The sequence below is a fragment of the Salvia hispanica genome, chromosome 6, assembly GCF_023119035.1.
Source record: "Salvia hispanica cultivar TCC Black 2014 chromosome 6, UniMelb_Shisp_WGS_1.0, whole genome shotgun sequence".
NCBI lineage: Eukaryota > Viridiplantae > Streptophyta > Magnoliopsida > Lamiales > Lamiaceae > Salvia > Salvia hispanica.
Window position 1 is genome coordinate 6,762,581 of NC_062970.1, and position 25,791 is coordinate 6,788,371.

General features: G+C 36.4%; 5 protein-coding genes across 8 annotated transcripts; 1 reads left to right on the forward strand and 4 right to left on the reverse strand.

Moving 5' to 3' along the window:
- Window positions 1–253: 253 nt before the first annotated feature.
- Window positions 254–3,579, reverse strand: LOC125195918 (probable protein phosphatase 2C 40). Its single transcript, XM_048094205.1, has 5 exons — window positions 3,404–3,579; window positions 3,178–3,291; window positions 1,394–2,469; window positions 1,022–1,286; window positions 254–564 (listed from the first exon to the last, which is right to left on the reverse strand). Coding segments are annotated over exons 1-5 (1,587 nt in total). The 5' UTR covers window positions 3,405–3,579; the 3' UTR covers window positions 254–433.
- A 2,162-nt stretch (window positions 3,580–5,741) lies between these two features.
- LOC125192929 (40S ribosomal protein S21-2) lies at window positions 5,742–7,201 on the reverse strand. The gene is made up of 4 exons (XM_048090606.1): window positions 7,052–7,201; window positions 6,682–6,761; window positions 6,376–6,508; window positions 5,742–5,968 (listed from the first exon to the last, which is right to left on the reverse strand). Exons 2-4 carry the CDS (start codon window positions 6,729–6,731, stop codon window positions 5,903–5,905), a joined length of 249 nt encoding a protein of 82 aa, XP_047946563.1. The 5' UTR covers window positions 6,732–6,761; window positions 7,052–7,201; the 3' UTR covers window positions 5,742–5,902.
- A 1,685-nt stretch (window positions 7,202–8,886) lies between these two features.
- LOC125196680 (heat shock factor-binding protein-like) lies at window positions 8,887–11,037 on the reverse strand. 2 transcript variants are annotated; one of them, XM_048095290.1, is made up of 5 exons: window positions 10,901–11,037; window positions 9,904–9,951; window positions 9,595–9,618; window positions 9,463–9,505; window positions 8,887–9,159 (listed from the first exon to the last, which is right to left on the reverse strand). In XM_048095290.1, the coding sequence occupies exons 1-5, from the start codon at window positions 10,901–10,903 to the stop codon at window positions 9,020–9,022; spliced, it is 258 nt and encodes an 85-aa protein (XP_047951247.1). In that variant the 5' UTR covers window positions 10,904–11,037; the 3' UTR covers window positions 8,887–9,019. The 2 variants fall into 2 exon arrangements, with proteins under 2 accessions (XP_047951247.1, XP_047951248.1); XM_048095291.1 differs by lacking the exon at window positions 10,901–11,037 and adding an exon at window positions 10,459–10,478.
- Window positions 11,038–11,215: 178 nt separating this feature from the next.
- On the forward strand, window positions 11,216–17,641 carry LOC125192107 (probable histone-arginine methyltransferase 1.3). 3 transcript variants are annotated; one of them, XM_048089561.1, is made up of 15 exons: window positions 11,216–11,597; window positions 12,234–12,296; window positions 12,630–12,732; window positions 13,598–13,741; window positions 13,933–14,036; window positions 14,125–14,223; window positions 14,317–14,386; window positions 14,549–14,645; window positions 14,993–15,047; window positions 15,233–15,316; window positions 16,164–16,241; window positions 16,405–16,508; window positions 16,594–16,766; window positions 16,857–17,008; window positions 17,382–17,641. In XM_048089561.1, the coding sequence occupies exons 1-15, from the start codon at window positions 11,424–11,426 to the stop codon at window positions 17,439–17,441; spliced, it is 1,560 nt and encodes a 519-aa protein (XP_047945518.1). In that variant the 5' UTR covers window positions 11,216–11,423; the 3' UTR covers window positions 17,442–17,641. The 3 variants fall into 3 exon arrangements, with proteins under 3 accessions (XP_047945518.1, XP_047945520.1, XP_047945521.1); XM_048089563.1 differs by lacking the exon at window positions 11,216–11,597 and adding an exon at window positions 12,935–13,035; XM_048089564.1 differs by lacking the exon at window positions 11,216–11,597 and adding an exon at window positions 12,935–13,035 and having other exon boundaries at window positions 12,280–12,296; window positions 12,635–12,732.
- Window positions 17,642–17,780: 139 nt separating this feature from the next.
- LOC125192106 (isoleucine--tRNA ligase, chloroplastic/mitochondrial) lies at window positions 17,781–25,229 on the reverse strand. Its single transcript, XM_048089560.1, has 21 exons — window positions 25,041–25,229; window positions 24,391–24,586; window positions 24,160–24,314; window positions 23,956–24,057; window positions 23,704–23,773; window positions 23,198–23,310; window positions 22,739–22,807; window positions 22,493–22,600; window positions 22,220–22,367; window positions 21,529–22,047; window positions 21,282–21,418; window positions 20,994–21,141; window positions 20,670–20,801; window positions 20,111–20,239; window positions 19,664–19,791; window positions 19,430–19,588; window positions 19,164–19,289; window positions 18,955–19,028; window positions 18,600–18,849; window positions 18,348–18,527; window positions 17,781–18,236 (listed from the first exon to the last, which is right to left on the reverse strand). The coding sequence occupies exons 1-21, from the start codon at window positions 25,116–25,118 to the stop codon at window positions 17,997–17,999; spliced, it is 3,261 nt and encodes a 1,086-aa protein (XP_047945517.1). The 5' UTR covers window positions 25,119–25,229; the 3' UTR covers window positions 17,781–17,996.
- Window positions 25,230–25,791: the final 562 nt, after the last annotated feature.

Below are 25,791 nucleotides of genomic sequence, written 5' to 3' on the forward strand. Positions count from 1 at the left end.
AAAGCATATAATAAAAGAGTGGTCTCTAATCTCTATTCCGCTCTCACCAATGCCTCATAGGTCGAGAAGTCGCACCAACACAAGGAATCGAGCATAAAACAAAAGGCAGCGCCTTGTTTTATGCTCGAAATCGATATAAATAACCAAAAGGAATCTTAGCATTGCTGTAACAGAACCACCTTTCTGCAAATGTCATTTTTATCCATAAAAATATTCCACAAATTCAACATTCTTCATCATCAAGCTTCTTGACTCATAACAAGATATATTCCTTCCACATACAAAAAATTAATGTGCAAATACACGATTTTTGCAATCAACAACACGTTTTAAAGAAGATATATGTACAAACCGAGTTTATTTCAAACCTTTTATCTAAGGAGGGAATCTAAAGCTAAGAAGCTGCAAAAAAGTTTGACCTGGTCGGTCTGTTTCACAGACACAGCGTTGACGCCTTCGACGTCCGTTTGTTCGTCCCCAAGACGATCACCATGACTGTGACGTCGTCGTGATATTTCCGCCTTCTGCCAGCAGGGATGCTCATCAGCTCTTCCATGCTAAAACCTGTAGCGTAATAATATAATACTATATTTAACGCGATATTTTCAGAAAAGTCATGTAACTCATAAGAGACTTATTCAAGATTTTTGTCTAGTTCAATTATTGTTTGAAAAGTAGATGAGGTAATATAAATATATGCAACAAATCATAAGAGATTATGCAAGTTTCAAAGATGATTATTTAATCTGGCCTACCATATAATATTGCTGTCTAGATCATTACAATATAATTTAGAAGGGGGAAGTCAATACTCGAAAAAGGAAGTGATGATGTCGATATACAGGAGGCAACAACTATTGAACAACCACGGTGACATAACTGAATCAAGTAGATCGACTTAAAAAATATTAGCAGAATAGTATATTTTTATGATGATTGCAAGCACTGAATTATTTAATACAGCATCATCGTCTGCAATCACATCAAACAAAATAAAGAAATTTAAGTGGTGATCGCATACCTGCTGAGTCTGCTGCTCTTGCAGCGAGCTGCTCGACTAGGAACTTCGCTGGATCGCCAGAAGGGTTCCTTAGCATGTACAAATGCACGAGGTTCACGACTTCATCATTGGTGAAAAAGTCAAACAAGCCATCGCTCCCGAGCACAACAAAGTGATCAGAGTCCGATACTTCATGTGCAATAAGAGATGGTTCCATAGATACATAAGGAGGACTTATGAGATTACGGACACTTAGAATACCCATCAAAGCATCATTCATGTCTTTCTGCAGAAAACAAGAGTTGAATGATAAGATATATGAAGAAGCATAAGTTGACTCTACATAGTACTATAAACCATTAAACGAACAAACTAGGTTGTCCAAAGATGTACCTTTTTCAAGTAACCAACTCCAAAAGCCCTCGTAACCTTAAGCTTTCCTTTCACTTTTCCAGCCACGAGGGTAGAAGGGTCATCCGGATGTTCGTTCAGAACTCTGATTCTCTCGTCTTCGTTGTCGACAGTATGACTATCAGTAAGCTGGACGGCTCGCAGCCTCTTGCTGCCTCTTGTGCCATTCCCATTATCATAGGTAGCCAAGACTGCTCGACTATCACCAAGATTGAGCAAGTACAAGTTTTTTCCATGGAGTAGAGTGAGCAACACGCAAGATCCGATAGATACTAGATCAGGACGGTCATCCATTTCCTGTTCGACCATGTGAAGAAACTCACTTTCCACTTGATTGAGCGCGTGTTGAAGGCTGCTAAGCACGCTCTGCTGGAAAAATCTGTTCCCATTTTGCGTGTACAAACAGTCAGTGCCTTTTGACAAATCCTGATCCATATCCCAGTCTAGCAAGTTGAGGTGAGAGGTGATTGTCTCATACAATGTTCCAGCCAGAAAATCAGCTGCGTCCCTTCCATTAAAGCCGTCGTAAATGCCACAGAAAAGCCAACCGTTCTCTTCAGAGCAAACAGCTTGAACTCTGTCTTCGCCAGCTGCCCCTCCGGCAATTTGCAGCTCCATTGCATTGAGAAAGCTTTCGCTTCTCGAAGGAGCGCTCATGGACTTCAGCGAAAAGGAATCATAATCAAGTGTCTCACTTGGTGAGGACGGGCTGAGGCTCAAGATCGTCATGTTGCTCTGGAAAGAAGACGACAGCAGGTCCATTTTCGTTAGAGATGGAATCCTCCGGAATGAATTAGGAGAGTCCAGAGTCGGGAGTATCTCAGACGCAATCAACCCATTGCAAATATTTGTGTTAGCTAACGTAGCATTAGCACTCAATGCAGCACCAGAGAGGCAAGAGAAAGAGCTACTGGCTCTTCGGAGTCCACCAGAAGACGGGATATCAATATAATTAGGCCTATCCCAAGAACTATCATTCTTACCGTTGCAATGATAACCAAAACTGACCTTAATCTCGCCTTCAGAATTGCTTATGGTTTCACCATGTATCATCATGGCTGATTAGGAAAAAAACAGAAAGATCTTTATCAGTATATTACGTTTACGATAGGTCAAAGAAGAAGAGGAAATTGTTACAGAAAATACATGGCAAATAACACACTTCTAGAAGATTTCAGCTGAATATGCAGATCCAGGAACTTAACGAGCAACGAATTCACTATTGATACAATCGAAAGAAATTGATCTTTATGACTAGTACTGAACAGTCAATGGAGAATAACATCAAGAACTATAGGGATATCAAATCTTGGTATGTCTCCAAATAGTCTGGTCCTATAAAAGGATTACTATGTTACATGAGGCTGATTATTATGCAAAACTGACAAACTAAAAACTTCATCAACATATTTGGGGATTTGCAGAGCATTGATCATCAGTACCTTACTGCTAGATTGCAACATATAATCAAGAAACAGGAATTTTCAGGTATGTGGAGTAATATTTTTGTCAAAATTTATTGAAAATTCTCCGGAAGATGCAAGATCTAATTTTTAAGGATACAGCAACTGAAACCACACGATCTTCAGTAATATATTAATCAAATCAAAATTCACAAAATTCAAATTACTCCCTAAATAAGAACACCAAAAGGGCTAAACACAAAACACAAAAAACATCAAATTAATCACTATATAAACACCACATCATCACTCCAGACAACAAAAAGAACTCAAATTTTACACATACTGTAATACACAGCTCACCTTCTTGATTGTACCCAAAACCTTCAAACCTCGGAATGCCAACTCTCTCTCTCCCAATTAACAAAAGGGATGCGGTTGATGAAGATGCAAAACTGTGAGTAGCACCAACACACACTGTAGGAAAAGTGTAATAAAAGCACAAAGGCAAATATTTTTTGGAAGTATTAGGCGATACACGAGAAGAGCAATGGAGGGAGAGAAGGGAAACGGAGAGGAGGGAGCGTACTAAATATAGAGGAATTTTGAAGAGAGGTCAAAATGTGCTATGATTCATCAATACAGGTATCAAGAATCACTCTGAATCCCTTGTGAAAAAAACTTCTTTTTTCAGATGCTCATCAATTCTCTGCAATCCACTCTTTTTCCTCCCTATCTCCACTTTCTCTCACCTCTCTCCTTTTGTTGAGTTTGATCGGCAATAAAAATTCATTCTTGATTATATAAGTAAAAAATATTATAATAAAAAAGTCATCTTTAATTTCTTATTGGCCATTAAGTAACAATTAAAATCTAAACAATCATTAGCGTTAATTAGATTTACGAAGATCTGGATATGCATTAAAATATTGCGTTTTTATGTGTGCAAGTGGAGTATACCAATTTATTGGTATGCCAGTAGAAGACAAATCTTTCTTGTTTAATTTCATTTAAGCACCAACATAATAATTCAGTTTTTGTTTTACTCTATTGTTCCAATGAAAACATCTGAGTTATAGAAACTGCATGTTTTGTTTTCGACAATTCATTCAAGGAGTGATTTTCAACTATGTAAGTTTATAAACAAGATAACATCTAGTCTAATTTCATCAGGTGATGATAATCATATTTTGTGTCCCAACAGTATGTATTTTCTAAAATATGTCAAATCGAGTACTTTTTTCAGCTTCTTAAATCTTAGTCACAAAAAAATAACACTAGGAAATCATCATAGTAGGGACAAAAGATGATGGTATTCTGTGAAATTGAAGCCCCAGATTAATAAGATGTAGAATGCATGTCCATACCATTTATTTGTGGCCCATGTTTAATCTATCTCAAAGTAACTATCACAGGTATGGACTCTTGAGTTAGGATAACAAAATCAAGTCCACAAACTATTATTCTTTTTTATCGACAAAGAAATCACATCATAAATTCATAATAGACTGACTACTCGGGGGCGTGCATTGAATGTAACATTCCGCCTAAAATTAATAGAAATGTATAGCCCTGAATTTTGTGTGGTTTAGGTTCTCCACCTCCTAAAACAATGTATTTAGAGCTATTATGAGTAGAAAATATCCGACTTTTCGAAGGCCCATCGTCTTGATTCTTACACTTTTTGCTCCACTTAATACTACCTCCGTCCCCCAAAATTTGTTTCATTTTGATCTGGCACGATAAGAAATGTAATTGAAAGTGAGTTGGAAAAGTTAGTGGATTATGAGTCCTACTTTTATATATTAGTTTTAATTTTATAATAAAATGTGAGTAAGAATGAGTTAGTGGAATATGAGGTCCACTATCAAAAATAGTAAAAGTGAAATGAAACAAATTTTAGAGACGGAAATAGAAAAATGGGACAAATTTTCAGGGACGGTAATAGTAGTTGATAATTATGGTCCATATTTGTAAAATGTCATCACGCATTACGTCACAAAAAAAACTGGCTGGCCTACAAATTTCAAATTTTGGCAAGAAAATCAATTATGTATAACATGGTTAGAGATGTCCCACATACCTAATTTGGATAAAAGTCGTTCTTATGTAGCTGATGGAAAATCAAATATGGACAAGAACTGTACGCGACTTTAACAAACATTGCGTGTTAAGATACAAATGACATTTCTCTCATCTCCCACTTTAACCCTATGCTGAGAAGGGGCAAATGCCCCCTTCAATTTTTCATAATATATGGAGTATGTAAATTCACACTATTTGGCCCCTGTATTTAAAAAAATTTTTTACTTGCCCCTCTCCTAAAAAACATGCCACCTTACATACACCCTTATACTTAATAATATATTTTGTTATATTTTTATATACTTATTTGTATGTTAATAATATTTTTGCCCCTCCGTCTATAATTTCTACTCTAGCTCCATCCCTGGGAATAAGAGCTCAGATTCTACTCTAGCTCCATCCCTGGCAATAAGAGCTCAGAAAAATCGTCATCACCATCGGCATCTGCACCATCACTACCATTAGGAGCAGCAAAGAGAATGAAGAAATGATATTGCTAGAATAAGTGAAAGGCTGTAGAATTGATTATGTAGTGGTAAAGAAGTGAATTGTTCGACAGGAAACGATCAATTTTGCCTTATTGTGTTTCTTTGAAGTTTTTGGATATCCACCATCTTATCAAGCCCAAACATGTTCCATGTATATTGGACATCCACCGTCTTATCATTAAAATTGAAATAGGAATTGAACTAAATAGTAGTATTCCTAATGTTTCTTAGAAGTATTTACATATGGAGTCTCATCAAGCAGCAAGCATGTTCCATGGAAGATGTTTCATGAGTTTAAAAAAAAACATTAAAAAAATACTACTCCATTTTAGATGCCAAAAAAACATACTCCACTACTGAAAAGCATGCAGCGTATATTGGGCACAAAATGTTGTAATATTCGAATTCAATGATAATGGCAAAAAATTGCATCCACATCAAAGTCACTAACACAAATTGCAAAAAAGAGAAACATCCAAGGTTAAGCTTGTTCTTGAAACCATGAACATAAAGGTCTACTGTTGTCGGGCCTCAACTTTCTTCTTCTGCCAGAGGCGATCCAAAGCACTGTCGGCATCACCCTGAAGTGAGAGATCAAGAACAAGTTAAGTTCCAAAAGCATTGCAATTTTGATGTGGGGGCAGTATAACGAAACTAATCAAATAGAGTGAGTGCATTAGGTATAGATGCTTATTAGAAAAAATGTTGCAGAAACTGAGTTCATGTTTCAGTTTGCAATACTAGTATAAAAGCAGTTCAGTCGACATATTGAACTCTCGATAAAAGGAGTTGGTTGATGCAAACAAACCAAGTCCACAAAGCATTAAACGAGCTAATGTATACTACTACTAATTAAAACAGGAACTGTACGATAACCGGTGAAAGGACTTAAATAAGATTTAACCACATTTTATTCAAATTGTATAATGGACAAGTTAGTCTACAAATAAATGGCATTAAACATAACATGATTCAGCTAACAAAGTACCTGAGCACGGATGAAACCACAGAGGGCAAAAGTAGAGAATTGGCCAGTGTATATGCCCCTCTCGTCGAGATGTCCGATGTTAAGCTGCACGGAAGCATGATCCTTGGAGGTGATCAGACGGTTGGTGGCGGAGCTACAAACATAAGAGACAAATATCAGTTTCACATCATAAATACAGACAATATTGGCACTCTACAGTTGCTGTGACACTCCAAATCGAGACGGTCAAAAAAAACAACAAGAGATGAAGGATTTAGAACGTAACATAAAAAACTTCAATGTACTTCGTGAAAACATGTATCATACCATTTCCGCGGGATGTAAAGATCCATGTTTTGACCTTCTTCATTCTGCATTTTGACAGGTCTCTTCGAGCACTACTTCGACTGTACAAAAGAGAATATATTCGAATATAAAATCTACATGTGGATAATTGGAAATATTGCAGACTATGAGAAATTTCAAGTAGTCGTTCTAATTTATGAACACATCTATCATAATTTATTCCAGGAGAAATTCAACTTCAATTATACGCAATAAAATTGACCTAAAATCAATTGGCTTATTTTTCAATTCCATATGAACACGATACAAGGCCAGTAGAAATTGGAAAAAACTTGATCAACAATACATTCAACAATGATTGCATCTAGCTTGCTAAAGTTGGAGGGCGTACCTGATTAATGTCTCGGCTGGCGAAGAAGAGCAGTGAACACGCAGCAGGAGATGAACGCCGAGTAAAACCCTAATCTCTTGATTCCTGCAATTTATAAGCCCGAATATGCTTACCATGTATTGGGCCGAGAATTAGGCCCGGATCTATGCATTTTAAAATTCAGCCCATAATATATATAAGTTGAGTAAGTGGTAGTAGTAGACTATACGAGAGGATCTTATGGAGCCGAAGTGGTACCTTGGAACTAAACTTTTTTCTAATAATAATGAAGATAATGATGATGAAAGAGAAAAAAAGTTTGAAAAAGATATTAGGGGAAGTTTTTATTCAGACGATATCATGCAAGATACCCCATCACCCTTATTATTTTATCACATTTTTTCTCAAGAAATTTTATATTTCATAATCCTTAAAATAAAAGAAATAATTGGGGAAACGATATTCATAACCTTAATAAAATAATTATTAACTATGAAAATGAACTTATTTTCTGGGAGGAAGCTCGACTTGAAAAAAGAAGAAAGTGTTTATCTATAACCCAAGAAAATGATACTAATATTCATGTGTATTTGCTTTTAATTGAAAGTGTGAAAAGAAGGCAAGTCCTTACACTCATCATGACAGCATGAATTGTAGAGGACTCTTGTCACATAACGTAAATTATGGAAGAGAATATTGTCAGCCTTTGTGCATAATGACTACTCACCTTTTCAGAAAGGTGATGGGTGGCTTACCTCTTCCCACTCAACCAAATTGGAGAATGGTTTGGAATCCGTAAACAAAATTGAAGAATTGCTTTGGAGTCCGCCATCTACCCTTATTTAAGGCACCTTACCCTTGTTGTGGAGGGCACGCTTCCACTTGTAATAAAATCAGTTGTATTTTAAGTTTCTTTCAGTCCTGTATGTACCTCCTTATTGTGTGATCCTGTAGATTTATTGTAATAAATCTAGTCCATCTTTCACTCTAGGATTAGATTTTGGGTTCCTTAATTTTCCATCAATGTTTTTTAACGTTATTTTCATATTTTTATTTAGACCATCTTTAACCATACACCAAATCTCATTTTTGGTGTATAAAATTTATTCAATCATACTAAAAACTTCTCCAATCATTTACATCATTTTTTAGTACTATGTCTCATATTTTTTTTTTTGCTGTATACTCATATTTGGAGTTGTTCCCTAGAAACTCATATTTGGAGTTGTTCCCTAGAAAAATGCAAAAAACAATTATTGGAAAAGTTTTCTATACCAAATATGAGATTTGATATATGATTGGAGATAACCTAAATTATGTGGCAAAAAAAGATCAATTACATGGGACAAAGAGAGCATGCAGGATTCAAACCATAATATTTCAGTTAGAAACTCCATCCCATTTTTAGGGCTTGTGAGTGAAGTGTTAAAAACTCACTTTTCTTTGTGAAGTAGTACTATTAAAAATCAAGGTTTTACAGTTATAATAAGACAAATGATATTTATTGAATTTAAGTAGGAGAGATGATAAAAGAAAGAATAAAGTATTACTCCTACGAGATAAAGTTAAATACTAGAGATTAGATGCATAATGCGACAACCAAAAAAGAAAAATCAATCAAATCAATCACTTACAATGGAACGAAGGTTAAGAGAGAATGTATGTTTTTACAAGCAGCCATTGCACAAAAATTAAAATGTTGGAATTTCTTGCAAACATGTCATGGCATAATTTTACGTAAATGATTACATTTATATGACTTTTTTCTGCATGTAACATTACTAGTATAATTTTGGTAAGCATCATTTTTACTAAATGAAAGCTCATTTTAGTGAACTTTAAATGAAGCACATAGATGACCAAATTTGCATAATTGCAAACAATCTCCGATTAGAAAACACAGTTGAATATCAATCACTAGATTGTGCTCCTACTGATTCTTGTATAGTGTCTCCTCAAAGATAGCACTAGAAACACTCAGAAATATGTTTAACTATCTCCTCCAGATTTTGGATCTTCTTTAATCTTCGCTGGAGCTGAAGGCGATGGAGAGCCTTCCTGACCCATCTCGGTTCTAAGATCGTTGATGCTCTGCTCCAACTCATCAATCCGGTTACCCATTTCGTCAAGTGCAGCTTTGTTAAGGAACTCAAGCCAACAGTGCCAATTGAACATGAATGGAAAGACAAAGATGCAGTGTTCATTACCAATTTGAGGGCTCGTCACTGATGCCATGTGTACCTTACGAGTTGCATTGTTCAATGTTGTGAATGTTTATCAAACATGCTTGAGATATCAGGAGTACTACAGATTCCATGATTACCCATTTTCAAGCTCAACCAATTATTTACTCTTATGTTCATAAATATAACTAGGTAGCATCCACAACAAATGAAGAAGCAACTATGTATAGTAGTAGTACTGAAGGATATTTTTAGAGATGATAGATTCTGACATTGTGTGAAATCTTGATTGCTGCACAAGAAGAAGGTAAATAAAATAGGAAGCATCCAAAAGCCAAAATACATACATTGAAACTTAGCTTTATAACAATAGTCACTCACCATTTGCTGAAGAAGATTTTGCACCTAAAAAGTCAAAAGTAGGAATATTAGCACAAGTAATATTGGCAAGTGGACAATATTCTAATCACAAACATGTGAGGTGGAATGAACAGTCCTCACTCCTCAGCATAAAAGAAAAGGCAACAAAAGAAAATATTCAAAGAACGCAATGAGACATTGAGACTCATCATACAGGCAATAAAACAGAAACTACTAGCGGAATACTAAACTATACTTAATTAATATCTTGAATGAATGAAAATTACAAACATATCAATAACAAACTTTAGCATGTGTGAGAGAACTTACAAATGCAGTCATGTCAGCAGTGCTTTGTTTAGAATCATCTTGACCGTCCTGCAATTTGAGTATAATATTATAAGGAATACCACAACGTCTAGTAAGTAAAGTAAAAGTTAATGCGGCACAACAGTTAAAAACAAGCATTTATTTTGAAGACAAATGTTTGAAAAAGAAACTATCAACTGGATAATGGATATTGAATATCAAAATATCCACTAGAGTGCCCTGTGGGTAGAACAAGAGTACGTTATGAATATCTTATAAAACTGTAGATATGAAATACTGTATATAAAAGACACGAGCACTGTATCTAAGTAAGTTAGTATTCATATCATTAATAAGTGAAAGAAACATTGTAAGTTTGTAACCCTTTATCAGCACACGAGAAGGTAAGAACGCACTGTGTGAAACAATTCCATCAACATCACATAATATGAGTTATGGCTTTTATAATTCCTAACTCACTGAAGAAGAGGAAATTCAGACAACTCGTCATATTGCACAGATGTGTTGTATGGTACACAACAAAAAAAATCTAATCATACAAATTATTATACGAACCATTAGATGCAAAATAAGAATATCAACATAATTGTGATGCGCCCTTATTCTCCATCAACATTAGTCACTTCTGTATTACACCAATCCTCTGTAGCATAGGTAGATCCACAATCACAAAAAAAAAATGTCATAAACAATCGATTATTCAAATTACAGTTAACTCGATTATATTGCATCCATGCAACCTCGACATTTTCAATATGAAATCACAACAAATTGCACATTATCAAATCTAAGAATCAAATAAGGAAAAGTTTAATGACATGACATTGATGACAATTTGATCATTTATGCAATCGAGCAATTCCAAAACAACCGTTGTAAATGTAATCCAAAATGTATAAGCTGAACCGGTAAAAAAGCAAAGGAGACGAGAATCCAGATGCACGATCAACGACTACAGATGGAAATCCAAAAGAGAATGATCGGAGGAATAATTTACCATTGTCGGGAACGAAAGCTTTGCTGGAAATGCCCTAGAGAGAGAAATTGAGATAAAAGTTTGTTAGATTTTGAATTGTGAGATTTCAGTTTGTGACTGAGCTTTAATTTGAAAGATGATTGAGCTAGCATGTTTTGGGCCGGCATTCTAGTAATTAGGCCTCTTCATATTTGTGTGGGGCTCGTATGTTTTTGATCACGTTTTTTTTAAAATAAAATGATTTACATCACAAAATCTTTTGTAAATTACGATTGTGTGCTTTCATAGTAAACCAAACGAGGTGCAACAAATAGGACCAATCAGTAACCAACACGTGCAGCAGCTGATCACGGGACCCCTGATCATCGGCGCCTCAAACAAAAACCAGTGCAGCAAAAAGCCATTGCGCACTAAAACCTCCTCTCTTACTCTCTTAGTGAAAACCCTAACTGTTTCTCTTTTTGGACGCGGATACATTCATTGTTCCTTTTTCCGATTTTGATTATTTTTTTAGGTAGAATCAGCTGAATTATTCTTTGCTCAAATGGACAACAATAAGCTTGGGGAACAGGACTATTTGGTGGCCTCAATCTCGCAGCTCTCGATTTCCGGAAACGCTTCGCCGCCGGTGGTGGCGCGGTTCCGTTCCAACTCGCTTTTATTCACCTACGAGTCTGATTCCGACGAAGCGGTTCAGTTCGATCTCAGCAACTGCCAGGTTCGAAGGTGTTTGTATGTTTATGTATTGAATTTTGTGGACGGATACTAAGCCTGCTGAAACGAAGAATGTAGTGTGTGCGCGTAGTTATGTTATGTTATGTTAAGTTATCTGAATTGCATTGTGTGTTGTGTGTTGTGTTTCATCCATGATTATGGTGAATTTTTTCTCTTTTTTCTTTGTTAACCTGCATTTGAACGAATTTTTATTGACATTTTAAAAGTTTTGACACTTAGATAGAGTCAGAGTATTTCAAGACTGTTTAATGTAGGAAAAATGGAAGAACTTTTTGTTGTTTTCCTTGTCTACGTTGTGTTTAGTGCACAAACCAAAAAAGGTACTTCGTGTTAAGTATGTGGATGGAACGAAATCATGAACCTGTTTGGTATTTACTTATTTAAAAAATATAGCATGGAATTGACTTGTATAGTTCTTGAAAATGTTGACAATTATTTTATAAAAAGGTGAGTGGACTTAACTATTGACCCTTTCCTTTAATGTTATATATAGTGTGAAACTTTTCTTTGATAACATATGAAAAGTATTACGGACTCGTACGTATTGAGTTCACAATTAGTTCAGTTTATATGAAGTTATCAAGACGGTTTATTTATTATGTTTTGGTTTTTGTTCCAGCTTTACAAGCTTGGTCCGGCTCAATCATTATGTATGTCTGAAGCTTCCGATGCAAGCAAAGAGGTATGAGATGTATCATTGCCTGTGTATCATATATGGTGTTGTCTAGTTCATATGCAAATGGAGGTGGGACTAGTTCTTCTCTTTCAAGGGTCAAAACCAATGCCTGCTTTGAACTTCCAGTTTTTTATCAATGTAAATAATTTATGAAGTATTTTCCGAGATGATGAGTGGAGGCATAGTGCTTGCTCTATATTTGCCTCAAAGTGAATAACCATATATGATATATCACTGTATATTTGCTGGTACTCGCTAAATTATGATAACTTTTTCTCCCCATTTCTGCATCATATATGAATGAGGTATTTTTCTGTTGGGTTTTGTCCTTTGAATCAGAAAAGCTATTCCAGGGGCATCACCATAGAGTTTAGAAATGAGGAGGAAAGTAGGGGCTTCCATTGTGCATTTGAGCAATGGAAGAAGGAAGTGGTTATTCAAGGTTGGTATACGAAATAAGGATGTGACCTCTTCATTTATTTTCTAAGTATTTGTTAGCTTGTTTGCTAATGCTCGGTATGTACTGGTTTATTTTATTCATGTAAAGATTTGATAATGCTATTTCCTTGTAAGATAGTTCAAACCTGGGTCATCTCATCTTGCATGTCTTGAGTATAATCAGCATTGTTAAAAGTGCACTCCAGGCGTGCTTGTGGCGCGGGCCGCCAACTGAATCGCCCTGAGATGGCTGGGGCAAGCCATATTCACGGAGCGAGCCTAAGGCAACTTGGGGCGGCTGGGGCAAGTAAAATTATTAAATTCGAAAACCCTAAAGTCTTCTAATCTTATCACATAACTCAATCATAATTAATGTTCAAATCTTATCATTTAAATCTGATCCTAATCCCTTCAAATCACGAAAAGTATCGCCAAAAACAATAAATTTTCCATTTCTAAAAAAAAAACTGCTCCAGCTCTCTGCCCTTCTAAAGACATTATTTATTGCTTATCACCCTCTTCTCAATTAATTCTTTCTTCTTCTACTCAAATTCTTTTTTGTATAGCAAGAAAAGAAGAATTCTAATCTCTAGTGTGCTCCAATTCGTAGGGCGCATGCCCCGGATTTTTACATAATCGTCCCGTTGCGCTCCACATCCCTAACTTGATTTCCATTGCGCTGTACATTAAATTGTTCCAAGTCCCAAGTATGGTTAAATGACATAGGAAGTTTAGTGAAATAACTTTTTTTCCCTTGATAATTCTAAATTCTAAATGTATGTGAGACAGGGAGAGATAAAAATGGAGTAAATATCGAGCAGATGGAGTAGGAAAACTCTCTGACTCATATGTCATTTCCTCTGTTCCAGGATCATGTTTGCCAAATGAAATGACATCATCATCTGCAAGCAAGTTTGATGATAAAATAGAGGAATCTTCTGCCAAAATGTACTTCCATTACTACGGACAGCTTCTTCATCAACAAAATATGATGCAGGACTATGTGAGGACAGGTTACTCTCTCCTTCGAGCTGTTCTGCAGTACCTTTTTGGTTTGTCATTTATATCCAAGCTCTTGAAACCTGTGGCCTTTACATTTCCTGTCTAGAAATTTTGCAGATAAGTGCTTGTTGCATTTTCTTGTAGCTGTAGTATATTGTTGGAAACACTCCCTCTGGTGACATGGTTGAAATTTCTATTCCAGGATCTTATTATGCTGCAGTTCTTGAAAACTGCACTGATTTCACCGATCGTGTAGTGGTTGATGTTGGGGCTGGTAGTGGCATCTTGTCTTTATTTGCTGCTCAGGTTCAGTGATACACCTGATGCTTTTGAATGCCTTGCATCATAAATATCAGAACTTTATAATCTATAAATTCTAATATGCTTTTCTCAGGCTGGTGCAAAGCATGTTTATGCTGTAGAAGCATCAGACATGGCAGATTATGCGCGCACACTCATATCTGGAAACCCTTCACTCAGTGAAAGAATAACAGTAAGTGTTGTCCTGTCATACTTTTACCTGTTTGTGAGATTAACCATTTTCCTCTCCCCTTATCAATTTTTTGTTGCATATTTTTGCTTATAGGTATTTAAGGGCAAAGTTGAAGAGGTTGAACTACCCGAGAAAGCAGATATATTGATATCTGAACCGATGGGTATACTTAATTATTGTTCTTCTGTCATCCATCATTTCATAAGTCCCTTGATGAATGGAGATGTAGATAACTAGCTAAGATAAATAAGAAGCAGTAGTGGAGCGTTTTCTTTGTTCAGAATGTGACCAAACACATTTACTGAAAACTGAATTTGTTCTGCAGGCACGTTGCTTATAAATGAGAGGATGCTAGAATCGTACATAATTGCAAGAGATAGGTTTCTTGTTCCAAAAGGGAAAATGTTTCCAACAATTGGACGGTAGGGGTTGCCCAAGATCCCACCTTGTGTTAATTGCTATTGTTACGGGTTTTGTCAATTAAAGGATGTTAGAATCATATATACTGCCATTGATAACCGTTTCCTTATAAAAAAGATAAAAAAGAGATTTTGTACTGCAGAAGTTTCCCATCTTCTTCCTCATGATGGTCCTCCCAGACTGCATTTTCATCTTTTATGCAACTTAGTCAAGTGTTTGCAATACTACTAGACCAATTTTGATTTTAACTATAAACCTCCATATATATCTGCATAGATAATCTAAAATCCCTGAATTTATATTTTCCTTACCCTCTTGTACTGATATTTGTTATTATTTGCTATTGTAGAATACATATGGCACCATTTAGTGATGAGTACTTGTATATAGAAATTGCAAATAAGGTAAGCATCTCTTACTGCCATGGTTGTCTATAATTCTCTGCAAATGATCAAGATATCTTGAATAAATTTATTATATGTGAAGGTTGAATATGCTATACTAGAAGCTAAATTATTTATTACTTCTTTATCTATATTGTTTTACTATTTGGATAAGATACAAATAATTTTTTTTGTTCCCAATTCAGGCCTTGTTCTGGCAGCAACAAAATTATTATGGTGTTAATTTGACGCCTTTACATGGAACTGCCTTTCAAGGATACTTCTCACAGGTTCATTCTCATTCCATTTGTCTGCTTCTTTTCTCTGCACCTACTTTAGTGATGTAGATTGTGGGCTTCTAGTGTCTGTTAAACCAGTCTTTTAGTTTTTACATGTACGAATACTATCGCTCGACATCATCAAAATTCATTTACTGTGATGAAGAGCTTGCTCTTCATTTTGTGCTCTCTTTAGATTGTGATGTTTCAAGTATGAACTATAGATGCACTTTTTATTAGCACTAATACTATACTACAAGTGAAAAGTGTAATTATAGTATAGTTAATGTTTATCATATCCACAAAGACTAAAATGTAGACTCTAAGTATTATACTACTGTTATTAAACTTTATATACTCCCTCCGTCCCACCATAAGCGACTCATATTCCTTTCTGGAACGTCCCACCTAAGTGAGCCATTTCCTTTTTTTGGCAAAATATAACACAATTATCCTCTCTCTCTCCACTTAACTATTTAAACATTATTTTCTTAAATTTCGTGCCCAAAAGATATGTCTCACTTATGGTGAGACAGAGGGAGTACTATTTAGATTACAAGAAATAGTTTCGTCTTCGTCTTCCTTGAATTCCTTGATTCTTCTTGCTTGATTGATCCCAGAGCTCTCAGGTGAATTATGGATGTGTTTTGACTGTTGTATTAACTTATGGGAGGCTTCAAGATATGTAAAAACCAAGCTTTGGGTCTTCTTTTATATTCTTTACTATAATCACGCTGCTGTTATTCTCTACCATTCATCCTACACTCTTTCACCTATTTGGATTCAGAATAGTTAGGGATAATCTGTCCATATAATATGTGTGATCATATTCAAATTTGACTCCTCTGAGAAATTGCAGCCAGTTGTGGACGCTTTTGATCCTAGGTTATTGGTGGCTCCTGCAATCTCACATGTGATAGATTTCACCTCTGCTAAGGTAAATGCCACTGGCTCCTCTACCTGCTTGTATATATCATATTTGCATACATGATACTACATTTCTAAGATCTTCTATAGAAACAACTCCACAAACAAAAGAAAAAGTACTTATGTGGCCAAACAAAATTCTAAGCTGATGGTTGAAATGTCACAATTAACAGGAGGAAGATCTGTATGAATTTGACATTCCATTGAGGTTTGTATCTTCAACCGGCACCAGAGTGCATGGATTGGCCTGTTGGTTTGACGTATTGTTTGGTGGGAGGTAGTTAGTTCACTGCAACATTTGTGTGCACATCAGTACCTCGAGTCTGGCTCATTCTTACCTCGTCACTTTACCTCATTGGCAGCACTGTACAAAGGTGGCTAACAACTGCTCCAGGTGCCCCTGTAACGCACTGGTACCAGCTTCGTTGTGTTCTGGCCCAACCTATATATGTGATGCCTGGCCAAGAGATAACAGGCCGACTCCATATGGTAGCCCATAAAGCTCAGAGCTATACCCTTAACCTAACATTGTCTGGTGGGTTCTAAAACTCATTCTCAGCATTACCACAGTTTTTGTACTTGTTGAGTTTCCTTCACTAACTATCTTTTTTTTTTGTTTCAATAGCTAAAATGTGGGGGCCTGGTGCAGAACAAGGAGGAATACTCCAGACATCATCCGGAAAACTTGATCTTAAAGAGCCTTATTATCGGATGTCTCAACCGCAAGCGTACCCAATGTCCCAAGACCAACAACCAGTTCAATTACTACAAACGCAGGTACTTACGATGTTTTATTTATTGAATACACTTTTTACTCACATGCTGAATAAAATCTGTCAGTTCATTTGTGCTTTTTTTAGATTAGCTTGCATGTGCTATCAAAATCTATTTCAGTTGTTTAATCTCTGACATGAATGTCAGGTACGAAAGAAATGCAACACCCAGAGTTTTTATCTCTAATTAGCAACATGATGTCAAATCTATAACTCCACAAATGCTTTTCTTACCAGATTTGCATACATAACATCAACTGAAACCCACAATTTTACATTCCGCCATATATTGCACTAATCTTATTGTGCCTAAAACTTGCCTCTGCTAACCAACTCGTAGTATTTAAAGTATGGCAACTCTTCTTTGCTTATTGCAGGATTTACAAATACAAACGCATGATGAAGAGGGCTCGAATCTATTGCAACAATCTGTGTGATCTTGCATATTATTGTAAACCCGTATAGCCTTAGCATGTACGAGATCCCAACTTATCTTGTAATTGTTTGAGCGCGCTTTCTCTATCATTAGTTCAGTCGACATGGATTACTAATTTGTATCCCATTGCCTTGAGAAATAATTGCTTGTATCAAGTTGGCAAATTTTGAGCATCTATAATTATTTTTAGCGCTTGGTATGTTTATCGGATTTAACATGCGTTTGCTAGAATTTATAAGATTTTTCTTTTTAATTCGCGAGGTGTATAAATTATTAAACCCGTCGAGATGAATAACATTCTGCAAATAGAATTTGTTCCAGACATAATATTTGGGCTGTATTTCCTGTGAATATCATGTTACTACTTCTCAAATGAGAAAAATTCAAAACGTAGAGTATCGAGAGAGTGGCAAAAAATTAAGCTTCAAATATGTGCAGATTGATGAATCTGTTTCAGAACAAAAATTGTGCATTGCTCCACGGACTTATTATACCTCCACCACCTGCCCCAGAAACTAGCCACAACCCGAAGGCCTGCCACGACATTGGAAAATGTCTAACTAGCTGCAGCAAGAGCAGGAATTGGGTGGCTGACGACACTGTGACACCGGCTACAAAGCGATGGGTGGTCGTCATAACTACCAACTTGGGGTGAGAAATTCCAACATCTCTCACATTTTGACCCATCTGCACGAGACACACCGATCCACACCTTGCTTGTGTCATCAATAAGGTATTCTCCGCTGCAAGCTATATCATCCTCTTTCACATCGTCTATGGTGCGAAGAATCTCAACCTGCATATTCAGCACATGGAAAATTTCTTATCAGAGTTGGACAGAATACAGATAATTACAGCGGATGCAGTTATAGTCTTGCTCATTCAACTATGGCAACATAATGTGTACCTGAGACGTCAAGAAGATCCGATGCAACGTGTCAGCCTCATTATCGGACGAGCACAAGCTAACCAGTCTGGAAACCAGATCATCATCAGATGCATAGAGGTAGGCCTTCGCCTCTAAACTAGAGCCAATCAACTTCTGTGTACGAGCTACCTCGAGCACTTTGTTCACCTCATTTCTCAGCTGGGAAAGTCAGCTTGAATTAGATTATGACATGATATAAGTGTCTTGTCAAAATATATGCTAAAAATCCACCTCAAGAATCTTCCCCCAAAAGATGACGTCGTCTTCTGGGAATGCAAGATGTCTTTCGTTCGGCACGGGCCACCCTGCCTCAAAGACAAAATTTGCAACATGGCCTTCGGCTGTAGTGAATGGGAAAGGAAGATTCTGCCATACGTCCTCAGCTAAATGCGGTAATATAGGAGAAAGCACCCTTGACACGGAAAGCAGCTGTGCAGCAAGGACTGTTTGACAACTCCTCCTTGTAGAGCTCGTGGTTCCCCTGAAAGTGTTGACAAAATGAGGATTGGAAAGCAATTACTATTAAGTGATGAATTTCTTCCTAGGCACCAACAGTGGTGAGGAGTGAAATGAGATAAATGCTAACCCGACGTAAAGTCGATCTTTGGCGACATCCAAGTAGAAACTTGAGAGATCAATAACAACAAACCGCTGAATGATCTGTTATGGTAGAAAATAAAATCTGAGGATTACATAATTCAAATTTGAATATCTGTAATATATATTTTCTAGAGCTGTACTTCTACGAATGAGGTTGAACAGAATTGATAGCAGTGAATCAGTGACAGAATATACCTGAAAAATCTTGAAGAACTGGTAATTGTCATAGCTCTCTTTGATGTTCTTCACGACATTTTCAAGTTGAAACAGCGCATACTGATCTATCATCGGGAGCTCACTATATGGAACAGCATAATCAGCCTGCAGAAACCAATAAAATTAACAAGGGCAATCATAAAGGGTCGATGAATAGCTACATATCTATCGCAAAGTCTACAATCTAAGACAACAGTAGCCAGACGTTTAAAAGAATAATACATGATCTTAAAGAGATGGCATACTTTCCAATCGTGCAAGTTCCCCAGGAGAAATCGCAAGGTTCCTCTTAGTTTCCTGTATATGTCCGACATTTGACGAAGGACTGTATTTCCAATCATGACATCACCGGAATAATCTACACTGGAGACCCATAACCTAAGTACATCTGCACCAAAGCCCTCCTATTGAAGGCAATCAAGGTAAAATTCAGAGGTCCGTAAAATATAAACTCTTGAGCAGCATATGGTCATTCCTACCTTCTGGCCTTTTCCTCCTTCAATCACAATTCTTGGGTCGACAACATTGCCTACAGATTTACTCATCTTGAAACCCTTCTCGTCAAGTACAAATCCGTGGGTTATGACGCCACGATATGGAGCCTTTCCTGCAATTTTAAAAGTAACATTCTTAGGAATATAAGCCTCTAACAAAAGAAAGACTAAAGACATGCCACGGACAACAAACAAAATCTAGTATCATTGTCACAAAAATCACTTCAATCAACAGCTTAACCTAAAGTACATGCCTTCTTGCTGCAGGAAGTGATTATTCATAAAACACTTTCAACTTACATAATCGGAACTTTTTAAGACTAAACAAAACGCGGCATACTAGGATTATATCCAGTGGTAATAGTCAACTAGAAATGTACTACTATATTGTCACATTAGATACATTGTTGCAGATAAATGTACACTTCTTACCATTTGCAGCAATACTTGTCAGCAACGAACTTTGGAACCAGCCACGGTGCTGATCTGTACCCTCGAGGTACAAATCTGCAGGGTAACTAAGACCATTTCTCTTACCCAGTACTGCAGCCCATGAAGAACCTACAATAAAGCAATTTAGTTAGTATTCAATCTTCAAAGAATGGTGAGCGCTCTTTACACTGATCAAAAATCACGTGCAAAAGGGAAAACCTATACATTTGTAGCTGATTTAATAATATTGTGTGCACAAATATCCATAATTGGACGCACTCAAGCAATAAAATATAGCAAGAAAAAAATATATGGAATGGATTCCCATATCACCATAAAAGAAAAAAATCCCCAATGCATCCTCCTCAGCAGACATCCTGTTTGAATGCCAGCATAAAATGGAGATGCGCCCTTTAAAATCCAATCAGCACTATCTTACTTTTTTTTAATATGTCTAGTGGGCAGTATGCACATCAGAAATGTAATAGGCATTACTTAATAGTCATAGCCTTGTAAATATATAAATCAAAATATACTAATCACCAGAATGGTTGTATACCTGAGTCAAACCAAACATCCATTGTATCTGTTCCTTTTACATAGCTTGATGCTTGGTCGCGATACTTTTCTGGAAGCAATTCCTCTACCTTCATGTACCACCATGCATCGCTCCCCTTTTGAGATATTATAGCTGCCAAATAAATAAGTGTTAGATAAGTATGCAACCAACAAAGTATGTTTTACAGTGTATTGATGAAGAGAGCAGAGCCAGGAATTTTTTATACATTGCAATTGTATAGGTAAAATTCCAAGAAAAATACATCACGGTCAATAACTAATTAAACACATATATGAGAAAAACTGAACAGCTGATAGCCCTTACATTTGATATGATCTATAGTTTCTTCGTTCATCAATGGTTCCTTCGATTCCACGTGATAAAAAACTGGAATTGGAACACCCCAAGTTCTTTGCCGCGAGATGCACCAATCAGAACGACTTGAAGTCATGGCCGAAATTCGATTTTCTGCCTATTAATACAATATGAGCTAAGTGACAGTGAAGCTTGATAAGATTAAAAAAATATATCCAACCCAGACTTATCATTGCACTTAGTCTTTACAAGTTAGAGACAAACAGAACGTAGCACATTCGGAGGCTGGCTAATTACCTGCGAAGGAATCCAGGTTACTTGGCTAATCGAATCCATTGCAGTCTTACGGAATCCTTCTACTGAAGCAAACCATTGCTCAGTTGCCCTGAAAATCGTGGGCTTCTTTGTTCGCCAATCATATGGGTACTTGTGATCTGCATTTGTTAAGTGTCAGGAGAAGATCATACAACAAATTTAATTATCGTCATACGAGCAGAGAAGAAAAGAATAAATAGGCAGATCACGAAGGCAAGAACGAACTTACTATATGGCTCAACCATAATCATTGATAAGTTTTCGTCCAAGCACTCAATAACAGCAATATTGCCGTTTCCAAGTACGTCAAGACCATTAAATTGTCCAGCTTCTTCGGTAAATTTCCCTTCATCATCTACTGGGGAGAGGACCGGCAAACCATATTTAAGGCCAGTCACATAATCTTCTTGTCCATGACCAGGAGCAGTATGAACTAGCCCGGTTCCTGACTCAGTCGTGATGTAATCCCCACCAATGACGACTGGGCATTCTCTACTCTCAACAGGGTGAACATACCTGCAATTCTCTAGCTCTGCACCTGTAACTGTTGCCTTCACAGTAAGCTTCACACCCCATTTTGCTTCTAGAGTTGTCACAAGGTCTAATCCAACAATTAAGTGCAGGTTTTCATTTTCCTTCAAGATTCTTCCAATTTGTTTCTCTTTATTGGCTGAAGATCCAATAGTTTCCACAGAATTGGAATGAACTTCAACAACAGCATATTGAAGCTTTGAATTCACAGCAACAGCTGAAGGATGAAAAAACATCATTTATATAGCAGCTTTTGAAATGTAAATAAAAAGAAGCAAGTAAGAAGAAAATATCAAAAACAAGCTTTGTATGTATTGCAAAATGATACACGGACTTTTCATTTTGATGATGATGCTAACAAATAACAGCAGCAGGAATGAATTTCTTACCAGCATTGGCAGGAATAGTCCATGGAGTTGTAGTCCATATGGCCAAGCCCAAATTGGGCAAGAAATCCTCTAACAGTTTACATGAAGTTGTGCCAGAGACTAATTTGAAAACGGCATACATGCTCTTTGAAACATGCCCCTCAGGATACTGAAGATCATAAATAGTCAAGATTAAGCTTAAAAGCGAAAGTTTTGAGCAATTCTAAAATTTTCTCCTTAGTCAGTCATGGATACCAAAATGATGAAGATGAGTGAAGAGAAAAGATTCAGTACCTCCAATTCAGCCTCTGCAAGAGCAGTTCGAGACGAAGGACTCCAGTGTACTGGTTTCCTTCCTCTATAGATATACCCTTGCAACGCCATTTTCCCAAACACTTCAATCTAGCATAGTTTGTGTAGACCAAAAGGGAAAGATGATGAGAACACTCCAGAAACAGTAGGAATATGAATTGAAGATTACAGAGAAGCTTAAACTATATAGTTAAGATATAGATACATTCATATAGGGACATAAAATACCTGAGCAGCTTCATACTCTGGATCCAGAGTGAGATATGGATTCTCCCAGTCTGCCCATATGCCATACCGCTGTAACCATTGTAATAACATTTGTCATCCACTGAAGATAAATCCATACGGGGGAGGGGGGGGGGGGATATTTCACTTTTACACAGTTTTTCAAAAATTACCCAACACATAACAAAAGTACTTTTAGTGATTTAGACAAAAACATTTTGACTTAGATGGAAACCAATAGCCTAGCAGCCATGGTTAGCCATGTAATTCTATCTAAGAACTCGATATATCGAGATGCATGAATTAAACAAATAAAATTAAGACGAAACACATGGAAGCAACAGATGAAATTCAACCAACTGAATATAGTGGAGCTTCGATGGACAAATAGTATGATTTCCTGCTAAGAAGCACAGTATTGAAGCAGAAACTTTTCTTTTTATTCTGCTGATTTAATATAACCTTAAATGCTGCCAGCTGATTCTTGACAGTTGATTTAGCAAACTTTGCTGCCTTTGCTCTCAATTTTAGTGGTGTGAGCTCCTTTCTAGCATCCTGATCCAGAGACTGCAAAACTGAAACAAATCAACAAGCTTTGTCATCCCACCGCACTACCTATTGTTAGCAAACAAACCTAAAACTTGACTGGATGAACAAACCATGTTGGTAATTAGAGAATAGATTCAGCCCCCATATGCATCTACTTAATGCCGTCAAATTCATGCATATCAAAAATTACCTAAATTCCTACTAAACCTTGCAATCTTAGATCAGACCCTAAACTTCGTCTAGATATAAACACAAAGAATTTATACCTACAGTTCTACACTCTAAGTCTTAAAAGCGATCTGTTATGGCTTTATTTCTGCAAACCTGAGGATTAGAGAATTTCCAAGTTACAGAAGTTTAGTAGAATCATCCAGGAAAAAATTCCAAGGGTTTCATAAAGGAAGACTGGTGACACTTGCCTTTCAGTTCAATTGGCAACCCATGGCAATCCCAACCAGGCACATAACTGACTTGGAAATTCTGAAGAAGCTGGGAAAAACATACGTTTGTTAGGCACACAAAATTTTCAAGAAAAAGCGACGGTACACAGTCATATAAAAATGCCTACAAGCATTCATGAAAGGAAAATACACAAAGTTCAAGAATATCCCAAAAATTCTGTCTTGTTCATGTGTATCAACATAAAAACAAAATTAACAGTCCAAAATGACCTTATAGCGGTTGATAATATCCTTCAAAATCTTATTCAAGGCATGTCCCATATGTAAATCCCCATTTGCATAAGGAGGCCCGTCATGGAGCACAAAGCTTCCCTGATGAGTTAATCAGTATCAGCCGGTGTTTACTTACTAGAGATCCAGATCATCCAATGGAGAAGAGTTAGATGCAACAAAGAAAGATGCAGAGGAAGTTACCCCAGTATTCCTGCTGGTAACCCTCTCAAACACCTGATTTTCATCCCATAATTTTTGTATTTCAGGCTCCCTTACAACAGAATTTGCTCTTAGGCCAAATGCAGTTTTAGGAAGGTCGACTGTGTGCTTGTATTTGCCATCTCCCTGTTTTTCCCCTGGAGAGAAACAACTATGATATCAATACAATACGTTAGCCCAAAAATCATGATATATACATATACTCGTGAAAACCTTCAGATTTTTTTGCTGCCATGACAGGACCACGTGATCTTCTCTTTGATGACGAACAATATTCTTGACCAGAGCAAGTAGAATAGCGGGTCACATTTAAGAGGGATAAGACTCTCGATGAAGAGGTTCTTCGTGAATGTAATAGGCTGGAAGCATTTGTATTCCTAAAATATGAGTAATTTTGTAGCAACGGAGCCTGACCAAATTAGAGAATCCATATTAGATGCTCCAATTATAGAGACGACGTTGACAGTTAATATTTCACAGTGAAAGAAGCCAAGCTGTTTCTGTACATGTAAAATCAACTCTGCATTCAAACCAAAACTTATAACAAGCATTTGATCAATCGTTAGAAATGCGATAAACTCTGAAGAGAATGAACTAAAGAGTTAATAGATATCCACTTAAAACTATATTCACCTACAAAGGATATTCAGCATCAACTAGCTAAGAAAAACACATTACACAATGTCTCCTTAATTCCCATTACAACCCCATAAACTACACTATGAAAATTAATCCCCTATTTCTGCACAATCAATTTCCACAATCCAAACTACACCAAGAATAGAGAGATAACAAAAGATTTAAACGGGATTAAAGAGCACATAAATTTATGCATGCTGAATGGAATATCTAAGTATTCCTACCCTGTGAGAAAATTTCTGCGCAGCCATTTTGGTGAGGGAATAGAAAGTTGTGGGTTTAGTGAACAGGGTGGAGTCCATTTCTACTCGCTCTCATTTCTGCAGTTGCATCCATTACTCTTCCATTCAGGAAAAAAAAACACAGACGAACCCCGAATATACCTGATTAGACTGAATTGGTTTCTTGTATAGTTGGGTTTTTTAAAACCTTGAGGATAAAATGCAGTAATGGTGATGATTGACGTTCCAATTTGGACCTTCAGTTGGATTGGTACATAAAACGGCGCCGTTCCATTATTGTTCAAACTAATTTTTGAGCAAATATTTCCACTAAATTAATATTTATAACTGTATTATATTTGTATTGTATTTTTAATAAATTATAACTCTAATTTCAATACTTCTTTGTGTGGAAAATTTAAAGTTATACTCCATGAGTTGTATCTTTTTAATCATTTATTTTAAAATATAATTCAATTAACAATTTAAAATGAATATCTAAAGTGATTATTTAGTTAGGTTTAGCCATTTTCTTCATAATTATACACTTTATAATTTCAATTTTCCAACATAAAGAAGTTCCTATAGTATTTTCTTTTAGAAGTAAATAAAAACATAATAAAAAAATAGATTTTAATCAACCTTGTTAAACATAGAGAGAGTATTAAAAATTGAATAGTAGTAAGAGAATCTCCTACAATAATTGTGCAGGGATTTAAATTGTAAAATTTATTTAAATCATAAATTATCAAAA